Raw genomic sequence first — 16,016 nt, 5'->3', positions numbered from 1 at the left:
GAGCTCTCGCAGATCCACGTCCAAGGTCTTGAACCTGTGTTCGAGAAAGTAACCAATACATAGTATAGCATTTGCGGTAATCCAAACTAATCTATATTATCCGGTTCCATGGTGATACATACATGGAGGTAACTATACAAATCATATGAAAGATGTAAATGATATAACAGACGTTAGCTGTTACATACAACAGAGACCTCTGTTTTTTGGGATAAGAAGAAGTTTGCTTACATTAAGTGATTGTGAAGTACAGTTTCGAATTCTGTGACCTATTTCAATGATCAAGTTTGGCACACTTACGAACGACTAACAAAACAAAAATTGTTACTTTTTAAAAAAGAACTAAATTTTACCGCATTGAAGCGTTCCCGTTTATACCCGTACTGTACCAGAGCATAGTCGTTTGACAACTTCCTTATAAAATGAGTTTGGATTTGTCAAAACTTCTTTTGATTAGTCTCTCTTATTTTTGTTATGTACAATACTCGAATATGTGCACTCGAATACGGTACAGACTGCGTCGAGCGTCCATTTAGTTTTCTACCCCTCCGTATCCTATTATATAATATCCATTTAATCTACATGATCGTTCACACGGGTCTCTACCAGCTTTCGCAACAATGTTTTTCACACAAAAATTATATTATAGGAATATATTTTCCTTTTATTGACCTAAAGTCACCTTAGACGAATTGCTTTATTCGATGTAACAGTTGTTCCCACCTGCGAGCAAATCGTTTTTAAGAGATATAGTTTCCGAACTTTTGGCAAATGCCTATTCTCAGTCATGTGGCACTCACAGGCACTGCGTTTCGCCCAAATACACAGTTCGAACTGCTAACGAGCTACAAGTTCCTAAAGTACAAGGTTTTCAGAAGGCAAAACTTTTGAAATATTTTAGAAGACGAAAAGGAACAATCTTTGGCATGTACCTGGATGATTCGATAAGCATGCGTCCAGTCGGCCTCGATTTAGGTCAGGCGAAGTTAAAGACATTGACGACGACCACCTCATTTCGTATTGAGAAGCGGCCATGCGAAGCAATGCTTAACCGTAGCAGCGAACATTAAACTCGAAATATCTACTTTGACTTGTTTGACCACGTGATCCAGTGTGTTATTGTTTATTAATAGAAGTTTCCTTAACCTGGATTTTTAAACAGTGATGTGTATCTAGCTTCTACGTTTCTCGGGTTCATATGGGCACAGCAGGTTCAAAGCGCTCACCCGGCAATGGGGGCGCAAGAGGGCCGTTTTAATTATCTGTACTTCACCAGCTTTGGAACCACTGATGAGCTCGCTTTGTTAAGTTTTCCACAACATTTGGCTTGCTACGTATGATAAGTTTAGAAGACTAAACTGTTAGCCGGACTCGTAAGGGCCGAGCATTTCAAATGCGTTTGGGGAGCCCCTATAAGCGGATCGTCGGGCTACAAAAGCCTCTCATATCCAGCAGCTGGTCTGTAAATTAATATAGGTCGCCATTCTTTTAAAAATTCAAGTGCTTGATGGAATACAACTATGCTGGATCATATATTAAAATTGATGCTCGACTATCAAATGGTATCGACTTGTTTGCCGCATCGATCAAAAATACCCATAGGCTCTAATCGTTGGTGTACCGCTGCCTTTAATTGTGGACTGATTAACTCGTTGGTACTTTTATATTATCCCCAAGAGTCAGAAAGGCAAGTATACGGAATCCTTCTGCTCATGGTTGCTTCAAGTGCTGCGACGGTCATGCCGCCTGATGTGATGCTGAGGACGATAATATTACTCATAGAGAAAGCGTTTTTATGATTGACCTTCACACAATATATCATTGTTGTTGATGGCATGCAAATTCAAAACACTTAGCATTATCAGGCATTTTCGCCTGTACGGTAAGAGTCAACTAAAAGTGTATGTTGATCATATAACAATATATTACGTTCTTTTTATTATAGTTTATTACATAGAAGACTTGCGATAGACTATTCAGGGCGTGCTTAAAGGCGACAAAGCTCTCCAAATTGTATCCCCCAGGAAAAATCAGTTTCCCGCGTTACAGATACGGACACTCCTTTTTTCGTTTGCTTCAAGAAAATTGAGGTAAATTTTATTTTGGAAGACCGTGCACTGGGCTTTTGCTTGATCACAGATGTGACCTTCAAACGAGTGACAGGCCAGCGTCTCGCAAGGACACTGGAAGAGCTTAAAAAATAGCCACCTTTCCGAATTTCACATAAATCCTTTTACAAGTTTTTGCAACTCTAACAAATTGCATCGCAAAAAACTGGCTGTACAGTTGCTTGATTTCCTCAAGGTGCGTAGGCGGCTTAGCGTCTTGTTTAGGAAGATTTATTGATCATTCCACTGACACATGGAATAACAGGTATTAAATTTTATTATCCTTGCAAAATCTGAGACTAACTTTCAGGGCCTTTTCCATGACTTCCTGACTAATGTTCATGTTTAGCATGACGCATCCTACAAAGTACACATAGGTGAAGTGTGAATTTGCTCGAGCGAAATTATCAAGGTCACCGACGTGCAATTAACAACTAGATAACGGCTGTTTAGAAAGTAGCGTTGAGTTGATGGTACGAACGTTTTCCTAGGATGTAATTATATTAATGCTATCGATGATGGACTAATACAAGCAGCGTACAATAGTATTAAGAGCTTCAGTAATCTACGACACCTCATATTCACCAGCACAAGGGTCTTCGTTAGCAAGGACGAAAAAGTATCGGTTTGCAAACCAACACGCATACGACTGTGATGATTTTGTGCATTTTAATCTGACTTGACATGGTGCTTTATGTCAAGAAGAACAGCCTTGGGAACAATCGGGTGTATGGTAAGAAAACAAAGTTTCGCTGCACACTGAACCTCGTTGCCTTCACAGACCGAGTGACGACTGTTATTCCGTTCTCGCACTATCGCTAACTGGGCACAGGCCCCAGTGGTGGTTAAATCTAACATCTGAGGATTCAGAAGAAGAACAACTTGATAGTTATCAATACAACAACCAGGGTTCTTCAAAATGGACGTCATCCAACGATTTCACAGTAAATTAATTCGTTGCCTATCGGGATGTTTGACACATCAACGAAATCGATCGTCATATACTGATAGCTTCTGATACAATAAATATAATTAGGGTGGATGCTTGTCATGCGATCTGTCAAACGGATAGGAAGTTGCTCATTCCCATGTACATTTTTCCACGCACGAAGCTACGAATCAATCAAACGCAGCTATATGCTCAAGCATTTTAAATGATCTTTCTTAGATATCGAAATATATACTGCTGTCACATTCAAGTCCGTTTTAATGAATGCAAAGTGAACACAATGAAGCTAACCACGAAATCTCCAAACGGTCAGATGCGAAATAACGATAAGTTTTATAATAGTGCGAAGCCACGGTTAAAAGGAAAACGCCAAAAGCTTAATCGTACACAAAAATGCTACAGATAAATGCAACAATAGGCTTGTTATTATACTCGGATTCTGAAATTATATATATATATGACATAAATGAACATGATGGCGTAAAAGCGAATTAAGGCTTCTTTTTACCTTCAGTTACGCTGGCTTGGCCATAACCGAATAGTTCCGTAAGAGTTGGCCTGAGACGCATCGTACACATGTACCTTTCTTACGAGACGGAAGAGGGTTTACGCTATAAAAAGCAGAGTATATAAAATCCTGTAAATGGTTCACTAATGGTGTGGAATACAATGTCGTAGGGTTCCGGACAAATTTTGGGACCATCCGAATTAGCTACTCAGACACAGAAAATAGTTACCAGTTCAGGGAATCTAGTTCCCTCTAAACTATTATATTTAAGGATCTGTAAACGCATGTTTTTACGCAATGTTTGTCGACTCCCGCAACAATGCATTCATTCTTAAAGGCGGTCAAGAAGTTCTATACTACCCGAAGACTGTTGAACCTTCGAGAAGAAAGACATTTTCGATTTTTTACAAAACGGAGCAGTACACTTGCCGAATTAAATCACTTATAAAATATATATATATATATATATATATATATATATATTTTTTTTTTTTTAATTTAGTTTAACCTCTAATTATATTGCTGATAAAGATAAATTTCGACTTAATTCGTTTTTTGAAAAATGCATGGTTTTAAGCAAACTTCCTTTAAATTTACGTTTCATGGGTTGGCTATGCTGATCGAGAACATCAGTTATTCCAATGTAATGACGAAATGCCTTTGACAGAAAATGTTGTTTCTGTGCTACTTGCTTCTTCCATTTCGGGTCAGAACACTTCAACCCACTCCTTCAAGTTTACCTTTGGTCTAGGTTTCTTTCTTCAGATGGAAAGCGCACAAAGAGAACTAGCACGACATTATGGGGGATACGCGGTACGAGAAGAGCGGTTGGAGGGGGCAACGGGGCTTGAGGGCGACGATTCTCTATTTTCCTTTCTCTTTCCCGTTCATAGCGTGACGCCTTTCGAATCAAGGCTTACAGCAATACTCCTAAGATGGAGGCGATCCGGAATGTTTACGACTCTTTCGTCATTGCGTGCGAAGCTTCAGCATAAGCGGACTCTAGCCGGGATCAGTCGGGTCGGCAGGCAACGATTTACGGCCTATGACACTACCAGCAAAAATAGCAGCAGTGAAGACAAAACGAGTATTGCCATGTTGCTTGTTTCGCGTCCTCCAGCGATTTTTCTTTTTGCATATTGGAGTCAGCTACTGCAATGAACTCTTTGGACGGCCGCTAGCGTTGCCCTGGCGTCTGAGCCTCGCTGTCTGGGACTGTTGCCTGTTAGACTAGTCTCTGTCCTCTTGCCTCAGAAGCAGCGGCATACAGGCTATGAACGACCGCGTCCTTGTACTGTTTCTCTTTCTCACTCTTTGTTATATCCTGAGGGCGCCCTCCTTCCTTCCGCTTTCGGTAGCGATGCGTTCATCCATCCATTGCTGCTGGTCAGGGTTCACAGCAGCGTACAGCATACTCGCCTGCATAGAGCAGCAACTAGAGCGCAGAAGCATTTGGTGCAGCAGCGGTTCGGCCTGCCAGATAGCCATCTAGCGTCTTGAACGCACGCTAACACGCGGAGATTCGCTGCCGCCACTGCTGCTGTTTGGCCGTGGTGCTAGCTCGCTTTAAATCCGAGGCTGACGGTCAGCCGCTGTGGCTGCTTTCCGGGAAAAAAGGGCACGGAGCACAGCACAGGACAGCGGCGCAGGTAATCACACCGACCGCATCATACGGGAGTGGCCGCAGAGGACTACGATCGTCGGTGCAAGAACAAAACGAATAATCTGCTGCTACAAGCAGCCAGCCGGACAGACAAATGACCAGCGCGATCGCAGTTGCGTATTAACGCGTGCGTGTGTGTGTGTCTGTGTGTGTCTCTGTGTCTGTGTGAAAGTGATCGAGCCGAACGGTTAGTTGTGAATGAAACAGAAGGTACTCTTTTCTCTGCTGCGTGCAAACACAGCAGCGGTAGTCCCAGAAACAACGGCAAAGCAGGTGCCGAATGCAAACAGGCTGCTGACTGCAGCTCTATCTTTGTAATCGTAACGGCAATCGCTGCCACCACCGTTGCCGCTGCTACCGCCTCCATATACTTAGGCAAGACCAAAGCAGTTACAACAGCAGAGGCCGCGCGTACAACTTGTGCGCGTATAGGTGCGAGGCCACTGATTATGAGCAGACGGCTCTTGTGGGCATGTGGGATCGAGAGGAATAGAGTGGGGTGTGCGTCCATGACTTCAGCTGTCGCTCGAAGCGACCGCCACCTAGGAGTTCGATACTACTATTGCGACGACGACGACGACGACGACAACTGTCGTGGTTATTCCTTCGACTTTGTTTGTAGCTTCATTCTCTTTTTGGGCGTAAGCGTCGATTCATCTATACGTGTATAAGCCTTGAAACAAATCCGTGGCGTATCGCATTGCCAGAGTGCACTTAGAAAGCGACAGGCGGTGAACCGAATTGAACAACCGCAGCGGCGTCTGTTCAGATACAAACAGGCGATTTCTGGTCTCTCTAACTGCTCCTGCTGCTGCTGCTGCTGCTACGTGGCCTGCTGTTTGAGATTCCGTGCATTCATGTGCTAGCGTCAAATACACAGGGAGAAAAGAGATATTCCCAGCACCAGCTGGGCGTCAACTAGTCCTTTGCTAGTTTTCCTACAACTGGTTTGTTGACGGAAGACTAACGTTATTGTTGAACCGTGAGCGCGGAACGCGCGGCAAGACGCGACCGCCAACGGTATCGTTCGGCGCAATCAAGCACTTTCTTTCTCACCGTTCATTTTGTCCATTCGACGATTTGTCTGGTTCAATACATTATTGTGATTCAGGAAATTAAGCTAAATCCAGATCCCAAAGAGGCCGGTGACTTATACAGTAGAGCTGTGCGAAAAAGTTTTTGTGTTTGCTCTGAACAACGGGCCTCGTTCTAATTGTTAGATTTGATTGTTATTGTTGTCGATGATTGACCGATCTTCCGACGGCGCTGCGCATGGCCTGACACTGTGTTTGTTGCGAGAGTAGCGCACTGTTTCAAACCAATCGCACGGCCGTGTCACGCTATAGTGGTGTCCACGCATCCACCGGTTAGACGTGTGTGTCCCGCAATCACGCAACGCGACCAGGCTAAGGCAAAGCTAGGGTCGCACACAGGCCTCAGGACTCGATATGTTATCGCGATATTCTCGCGAGATTGCGAGACTCATCGTTAGTGAGGACAGTGAATATCGACGGACGCCGGAAACACGCTTACGAATGAAGCTCATGATCATAGACTAACACATTATTCGAGCTATCGTTGTTGGTGCATTCATTCTGTCGGTTCGTGCAGAGTAACAGTGGCAGAAAAAAGTAGAGCGTCCACAAATTGCCTACATCAGACAAGTGCGTTCCAAGTCCAGGAACAGCCGCAACAATGTCAGCTACGATAAAAATTACAGCGGCATATAAACGTAATAAAAGTCATAAAATATTAATAATTACATTACCATATAATTAACAGGAAGTGGTATAACTGTGGGTCAAGGCACGACAACAACGGTACTACGCAAAGAAGCCAGTCATCGTTATACCGTCGGATACACCTGCCGAGCAAGGTGTCTTATGGGTCACAGTAGTAGTAGTTTAAGTATTACGATTCTAGTTGGCTGCCTAGACCAGTCAGCTACTGCCTTCTACACAAGCGATACCTAGAAGCGGTGGCGTCATCACCGGGCCGATCGGGAGTACAGGCCGTCAATACTGCGTCGAATTCTGTCGACGAGCCGGACTCGTTCGTACCTCGTCGGGAGGATCCGGGTAGTTTCGTAAGTCGTAAGGACAACCCACAGAGCGTCCTGTCTCATCTACTTAATAGTATTCCCCTGGCACAATTTAAGGGACATTCTGTTTATCCAATACAGCAGCGTTGCCAATTATATTAGCGAACCCAATAGAGTATTTCTTGTTGAAAGATAGCCAATGTATTTATATTAACTAGTACTAATTTGGCTGTTAGAAATCCGTGCTGGTGGTCTAGAATTTCCTGGGGTAGCATACCGCCGTCGAGCGCACTGTTTCCGTTCTACTAATGGCTCGATTTACCTTTTGAGGTTAGCACTGTCCTGCAAGTTGGTTTGCTTGAGACTAGTTGGTCGCGAGTCTGATAGACGAGGGGTGGTAGCCCGATCCTAAACACTTGATCCCTGACCAGCTGTCGTACGACTGGCGAGTGCGTTTGCTTAATCGCAGCACCTCTACAAGAGATCACCGTGTGACAAATTCGAAGTGTATTTTACTTTTGATGCTGCTATTAATACTGTGTTCCTGATCGTGGGGCAAGTAGCGTTAGCCCTTAAGAGATAAAAGAGCATTATCACAACAACAAGTGCTGCTATCTTGGTGTGCTAGCGGCGACACTGCCGGTGCGACGCTGTTATCGGCGTTTAGTCGGTGTTGCTACCAAAACTGGTGCTATCCCAGAGGAAAAATAGAAAGTGCGGGTGAGCTACTGAGCGGTGTGACGACTGAAATCAGTTGAGCCCAACATCGAGGAAGCGAACACTTGCTAGACCGACGGATGAAGTGACAGACCCCGAGAACCGTAGTCGCTTCAAGCGTCGCCGATAACCACGACAGCAGCCAGTAGCTGCAATTTTAGCCTGTACGCTCTCAGCTGAACTGCTACGACAGGAGCAACATAAATAAACAAAAAGAGGAGAATCCTAGCCATCCGAAGCAAACCGAACCATAGCAAAATACCCCATTCAACATTGACACAGCAGCAACAGGCTCTACAGCTTGCGTACTTGAGCAGCTCGCGTCCGTCGTTGTCGTCGTCATCATCGTCGTTTGTCGCCCGCTGAGCTGCGCCCTGTTTTGACGTTTTTCGTCCGTTCGTTCGTTCGTTCGTTCGTTCGCCTTATTGCCGTTCGCCGCTGATGTATGGTAGCTGAATCTGTTGCATGAGTGCGGGATAAAGAGTAAAAGAGCGCCAGAGAGTCATTGAGAGCGGCTGAGGAGCGCTGAGTGAGTGAGTGAGTGAGTGAGTGAGTGAGTGAGTGAGTGAGTGAGTGACTGACTGACTGACTGGCTGGCTGGCTGGCTGGCTGACTGACTGACTGACTAACGAACGAACGGCGCACCGAAAGCGCTGCCACCGCACCACTACGCTAGCACTAGTTACTACCGGCGAGTCGCACTATTCGTGTAGTTGCTGTCTTCCCCGCTGTCGTTTGTTGTTTGAGGCGGCACACGCTCGGTCGGTCGCTGTGCTGCAGATAGAAGAAAGCAGCAGCCAGCGGTGGCGGCAAGTGATCCAGCCATCCAGCTACTTGTTAGTCTGTGACCAGCCAGCGGCGATTGAGCGGTACAGCCGGGTGTTGGCCGCGGACAGAGCTGCAGGGCGTTTGCGTCCGTCGTATGCTGTGTGTCACTTTGACTATTGACGATTGAGAAGCTCAGAAGCAACTTCATACAGCACTTAGCTGACGCCAGGTCGAAGTTGATAAAAAAAAAATAGATAAAGAAAAATAGGGAAAAGGAAAGCCATCAGACTACAATTACCGCTAGCTCTGCGGTAAAGCAACGAACGTGCAGTAATTTGTGCTTGTCACCAGTACGAGTGCACTGTGTTTGATTCACCATTGTCGCCGTAAGCTCTACGATCATACATTAACACGTGATTAATCGTAGCAACAACTGTACAATATACGGCCTTTTGGACCAATTTTCTGGCAAAAGCAAAAGTAAAGACGTGAGCACATGGATGCGTGTACAGTGTAGAGAGCGTGCAGTCAACCTAACCAAGGTTGGAATAACAAAAGGAGTAACTGGTCCGTCAAAGCGTTCGTATTAAGACAAGTGCGTCCTTTTCGCATTGAGCTGGATCGTTAACGAAACCCATCGAGGAGTAAAAGGCAAAATCTGCTTGACCACTGTGAATCCTGCTGCGTTTTTCTACCGCGGCTGTCTAACAGGGAACCAGAGAAAGTGGAGGATCTGTTCCCGCGCGGACGTACCACGTAGAGTGAATGATGTTCTTGCAGAAATAATCGTCATTGCTGTTTTCATGATTATTACTGTAATCGACACAAGCTACAGCTTGAAGAACGAGGAACGAAGTCGCTAAAGTTCCGATCATAGAAGTGCTGTCTATGTTATCAGCTGGTGCGTCGTCAGCAATCAACTTACCTATTATACAATAGCAACTACCATAACTATAATAAAACATTGCTATAAACAGTAGTTCGGTGCTAACTATCGCAGGGCAGCCCATTCTCTGCGCCGGCTGCCTATTATTTACGCATAGGCCTATTGTTGGCGGTCTCTTCTCCGTCCAGGTTCTATCCTTGCCAGATCCATACATTAATAGAGCTCGTGTGAGTCGACTTATTTTAAGTTCAATACAAAGTATAGCAGAGCAGCACGCCAAAGCAAGATTGATAATGGGAACGCGTAATACGTCAACGAAAAACAAACTCAATCTGAAGCTTCCGCCAATCGAGCCATTCGATCAGCTGCTCGACGAGAAGATCAATGAGTAAGTCTGGTGCACTTGAGTATTTGTTCTATATCCAGCAATACTGTTCGAAGTAGATAAATGAATCAATAGAGCAGGAGCGTACGCCTGATCAATAACCGTTTTACAAATCGTTGCAGCTTTGTAAGATGATGTTTAGGAAAATTAAAGATATAACCCAATTGTAGCAATTATTTGTAAATAGACAGCGACAAACTTAGTTAGCCGTTTAGACCTATTGAATATTACCCATATTGAGACGGTAAGCTTGAACGTTATGAGTTATGATTCTAAAAGATGATGAAAGCGAAATACGAAGTGGGTTCGTACTAATGGGTTGGTCGTCGCATGATGCTATGGGGCGGAGTATGAACCCTGTTAGGGATCGTAACAAACTCTCGGGTAACGAGTAATAATAGGGTAATAGTACGTGCAATTGCAGTGGTAACAATCGGTCGGCTGATCGTTTTACCGCATCAGTGGCAGCGACTCACACTCCGTCAGCCAGTCCCTTAGGTTATATATATTTCGTTAATTGACGCCGTCTAGTAGTATGTACATCCGGCGCTTGCAGGGCTCGACGAAAGCTGGCTTGAAACTGTGTCATAGGCATACCCAGGCACCGATTAACAGCTTAATGGTACTAGAACACGCATATGGACAAAAGTAACAGGGGAAATTGGCCTAATTTTGCGGTTGCTATTGTGCTCGTTGCAGCCATTGTTGTAGATGATCTATATAATTAAAGTAGTTCCCAAAATTTGCAGTAGGTACGAACCGAGTGCTATTCAGCAGTTCTGGCAAAAACGGTTTATTTTTCGGTAGTATAGTGATTGCATGAAGATTTAGATAAAACAGTATTGCGATTAGAGAAAGGTATAGTTTTTGGCATGGACTTTAAGGAAAAATGAAAATTACTATAGTTAGTTGTACACTGTCATCTCTACACATATTGATCTTATTAGCGATACCTATCTATACGAAAAACGTGTGAATTTAAAAACACCTAAGTTTGTTACAATGTCGAAATACGGAGATGGTAAAACGAAGGTTTTTTACACTTGATGAAGCCATGCGGATAATATAGTAGCTAAAAAAACAGGCCCAGATGAGGGAGAGTGTGTTAATCAAAAATGTATATTGTTTAGTTAAGTGTATAATAACGTGTTCGGCCAGTAAAACTTAAGCGAACTCAACAGACCAAACGCAAATATCACGTTCAATAACTTAGTAATAGTTTACGAGCAGGAGTTTACTGCTATGGGACTATACGTCGCGCAACAAGCAGACTCTAAGCTTGCCTATTTATAATTAAACCACTATATTTAGTGTGTAATATCATAGCGTGTAATATGGCTGCGATGTTACTCGTTCTATTTTCCTGCAGCACCTCTCATCTGCAATTAATTGATGTTATAATAAAAATTATTATCGATTGATCTATTATCGATAATAGGCAATCTGCGACTCTATGATCTGTAAAAAGTAGGCTCTTCCTTGACACGCGCGAACTATAGCAGACTGGACGCTTTAGCGAAGGCTATCGAGATCTGCCCACGGTTATCAGCATTATAAAGGCATACATCTTGATGTTTCCATGAATATACTCCGTAGAAAGCTAGCGGCAGAGGAAAAAGAAAAATGGTTGCCCACGCAGCCTGAACATTGGAGCATGAAGGACCACAGTATTTCGCACGGTTGCCTTTACGGACGCCGCCGACGTTGCATACTGTCGACTGTATGTTCGTCCTCCGGTTGTCGCTGCTCGGGAAAAAAGGGGACACCGCACAATGCTCTTAGTCTAGACACGGAAAGGTGACATGAGCAGCAGAACTCCTTTGCAAATAAGCGGGCATTGCTACTTCAAGGCCCTTTTTTGGTGTCTGCTATCACCAGCTAATCCGCGCTCCTCTGACAAATGTTTATAGCCACCTCTTTCGTTTTGCTTATCCCTCATAACACATCCTTGCGGCATCGTTCTCGTCCTTTCCCCATCCCCTTCTTTAATTTGATCTCTACGTGTTCTGCTGGACCTGTTCGACTTTCTGGGGTATTATCCATGCTGTCAGATAGGACTTGTTGCTGTTGCTTGCTGCTAGTATCTTTTCAATGGATTAGGAACAATCCCTGCGTGAAGGACTTTGCTGGAGGTGATTTCGTCATTCCCAGGGAACCGGATTGCCTCGAAATATCCACACCGACTGAACAGTGAAATAGCCGACTAAGGTGAATCGGCACGCCATCGACCCACTTCTTACACAGCAAAGGCATACGCACTGATGCATCTTCATCGCGTATAAGGGGCACCGTCTCGGTGTGGTAATTGGCAAGGAAGAGTTGAGATCGGTTTCGACGAATAGATTGGATCTGTTGGGACTAGCGTAATGCAATGACGTGAGCGGGCTCGTATAGACTCACATATACATTCGATGAATGGATCAAGAAGAGTAATGATATAATCATGCAGACTCTCTGAGTGATTTGAATGCCATGCTGTTGCTAACTTGTGCTGGTGACAGTGCAAAGATTGACATCGGCGGCAGTGGTAAAGTAGACATCTGGAACATCCAATACGGGGTGAACATAGAAGAAACCTAGACAAGCAAAGTTACTTCGCTGCAAGCCCGTCTAAGAAGACACAAAAAAGCCACATGCATGCATACACCAACGCACTGTTGCCCGTTCGGCACAGACATCGCCTCGGTGGCAACGTCGTTCCTTTTTTGAACGCTCCTGTTTCTTTTATTGAATAACCGAAAGAATGCGCGCGCTCTTGCCTTGCCGACACCTTCGATAATTTGCCTTAATCACGCCTAAAGGTTCCCTATTCCGCATGGCATTCAAATCACCCAAGGAGTCTACATGATTATATCATTACTTTTCTTGATCCGTTCTTCGAATGCGTATGTGAGTCTATACGAGCCCATTTACGTCATTGTATTATACTAGTTCCAGCCTATTCGTCGAAACCGATCTCAACTCTTCTTTGCCAATTACCACACTAAGACGGTGCCTTTTATACGCGATGAAGATATAGCACCCTTTGCTGTGTAAGAAGTGGGTAGATGGCGTGCCGGCTCACCTTAGTTGGCCATTTCACTGTTCAGTCGGTGTGGATATTTCGAGACAGCCCGTTTCTCTAAAAGTGGAGGAATCACCCTCAGAAAAGGGGAAGCAAAGTCCTTTACAAAGGGATGTCCCCGATCCTCTGACAAGATATCAACTGCGAGCAGCAGCGGCAAGTTTCATCTGGTGGCAAGGGCAATATTCCAAAAAGCCGAATAGGTCCAGCAGGACTCGTAGAGGTCAAATTAGAGGAGGGGGTGCCGAAAGAACGAGAAGGGTTTAAAACGAAAGAGGTGACAATGAACGTTCGTTAGAGGACCCTGGATGAGCTGGTGGTAGCAAAGGCCGCTAAGGAAGAACCCTGAAGTAGCGATGACCCCTTACTTGCAGACGAATTCCGCCGCTCGTCGTTGGTTCCCCACTCTCGCCGTGTCTAGACTGGGAGCACTGTGCGTTTTCCTTTTTGTGCAGAACATGCATAGGTGCGCTGTCGCAAGTTGGTGTCGCGGTAGTGCCGTCAATTTTACGTGAGTCAAACAGCGTCACGTTTATATTCATGCTCTTATTGCTCTGCATCTGCCCTAGAAGTTCCTTGCCAGGATGAGATAAGGCGGTCATATACGCCGCCTTTACACATGGCGCTATTTTTTTTTCGATTAACGGATCCGTATAATCAGAACATGTCCTAATTCTTTTCCAATAGCGTATTCCCTTAATTGTCGACCTGTAGTAATCTCATAATTTTTACACGGCTGAGTACTTCCGCTGCTGTCCTTTACAAACCAGTCAGACCAGATGCAAAGAATATAAACTGAAACTATCTATAAACATATGTACGCGATCAAAAAACGACGGTTTAGTATGGGTGACATGCAACTCCTGGACAGTTTAAAAAAATTCCATGAAACCAATGCCAACAAATAATCAATGATCATATTACAAGGTCCATGGTGTCAATGATCTCATTTGCTGTGGGCAGCTAGATAAAATTATGCACTTTTGAGCTTCAGCTGTAAAAACATCATATGAATCCATGCTTTACGTTGGTGTATGACACTTTGCAATTGTATTGAATAAAAGTGGCAAGTCAAATTTTGTCAAACCTACAAAACCATAGCATTTAGGGTGTTTGTTTTTTACGCTTGAAAACATTTAACCAGGCGTATTAGAGCTTAATATAGTTCCATATGGATAAAGGCTGTGCTATTCAAATAGATCCCATTTGTGTTCGCCTTGGCAACGCGATACCTTTACTTTGTATAGATGTATGCTTTGTATTATAATATATATGTATAGTGCACCCACTTATTTTTTGCCAAAGGGTAATGTTAGTAATTATAATATTTTAGTGACGAAACGCGTTGGTACCCATATGGGTAGCAAAAATCATTACTGATGTGCGGTGCGGAGCTTCTGGTATTCAAGGCCGTATTGCACTGCTCCGCCTCACGTCGACTAGAACTAATGCTTTGCTAGTAGACTATTTCATCAGCGGCAAACTCAACTCAGACGCTAGACAGTCGACAGTTTCAGCATCACAGACATTACCACTAGAAGCAATGTCCAGACATAATGGAAACGAGTACTGGCGACCCCAGCGACGCCTGGGGCTGTTGCGACCGAGACTAGCTCGCTTTTCTATCAAGCTTCGTTCCCTGGGGACTTCACATATACACGTTCACACAGACATACACACATTCGTGAGCTCCTATGGATGACTCATGCGACCGACGCGACGCGCTGCTTCTTTTGTTGTTTGTTGCTTTACATCTTTCTTTGTCGGCCATCAATGTTTTGCCATTGCTGCGTCAGCAAAGCTGAAGCTACTGCTCCTGGGTCCAAATGATTTTACTGGTCTCTCGATGCTTCGATGTGCTGCAGACATCTGTAGACCGCTACTGCTACCGCTGATTAGGTGGCAGCGTTAGAGTCGAGTTGCCTGGTCGATAGTCGAGGAGCGCTCGAGGAATCTGGTACCATGGTGACTATCGCAGCTGGAGTTACTGCTACCAGGCCACGATGGCGCCAGTAGGGGCCGCAATTGGGGAGCAGCTCCGTAACTTGACAGCAGCGGCAACGGCCAGCACTTCGCTAGCTGGTCTGGGCGATGGGCCCAGAATCACCTGCACTTCTGACTTTGCCTCGCAGTTGTTTCCTTTTTCTGCTTTCCTCTTTCGTCAGGTCGCTCGATGTCGTCGCGCGCAACCCGAGAGCTAACGATTCTGAATCGAGCATAAGAAAGTGGTAATGGTGCAGATGATAGTCGGCTACTGCAACGGCTAACTACAACCACTATTATGAGACTATCGCCGTCCCAAGGCGGCTACTTGTTTGAAGCCTACCACATACTCTCTCGTCACCCCGCCTGGTGGCATCGTTCCATCGTTTTGTTGATTCAGCTATTCGACTGAAAGCTGCTTTCGACTCACCCTTTTCATATTTTTTTCGCTTCCGTCGTCTGCGTCGTGCCGAAGTTACTGTTCTAGTCAGTCGGGTCTTCGCTTGCCGATACCATCGCCGCCGTGGAATCTGCGGTCCGAACACGGTAACCACTGCAAAAAATTCCGAGCAAGTCAAGCAACATCGTCATTCGGCGCTCTTCAACGTTCGGCTGTCGCTACAGCCATGTTGCTGGCCAGAGTTTAGTGGGACCGTACCTGATCAGAAAGAACTTCTGTCTTCAAAGTGAACTGAAGTGACTAAATATATCAGCCGTGACTGAAGCAGAGGCCTGAGTATGATTAGTCGAGCTACCTGGCAAAAAGGCAGGGCAGAAATATATATATTGTAAAACAGCAACCATAACGACGATGATGCGGAGATTGAAGTTTCATTGTTATGCGTAGCTTGTTCTTGCTGCTTCTCACTATTATGACTAGTTCTGAACTTTATTTGGCATCGCGCCCTCTCGCCGGCATTTTGCCCAGTTGGCAGTGCTTTTAT

General features: G+C 44.8%; 1 protein-coding gene across 3 annotated transcripts in view; it reads left to right on the top strand.

Annotated features, from left to right (window-relative positions):
• Positions 1–4,972: 4,972 nt before the first annotated feature.
• The window catches only part of LOC111248407 (dual specificity mitogen-activated protein kinase kinase 1-like), a 56,712-nt gene continuing 45,668 nt past the window's right edge, over positions 4,973–16,016 (top strand). For all 3 annotated transcript variants that reach the window (XR_015322648.1, XR_015322647.1, XM_022800716.2), the window contains exon 1: positions 4,973–10,028. Coding sequence is in view for 1 of the 3 variants with exons in the window: in XM_022800716.2 (XP_022656451.1) it covers positions 9,934–10,028 (95 nt within the window). In the remaining 2 variants the exon portion in view is untranslated. The remainder of the gene's footprint in view (positions 10,029–16,016) is intronic.

Source organism: Varroa destructor, unplaced genomic scaffold (assembly GCF_002443255.2).
Source record: "Varroa destructor unplaced genomic scaffold, Vdes_3.0 BEIS01000003.1, whole genome shotgun sequence".
In the NCBI taxonomy this organism is placed as follows: Eukaryota; Metazoa; Arthropoda; class Arachnida; order Mesostigmata; family Varroidae; genus Varroa; species Varroa destructor.
This window is presented reverse-complemented; position numbering and strand designations above follow the sequence as displayed.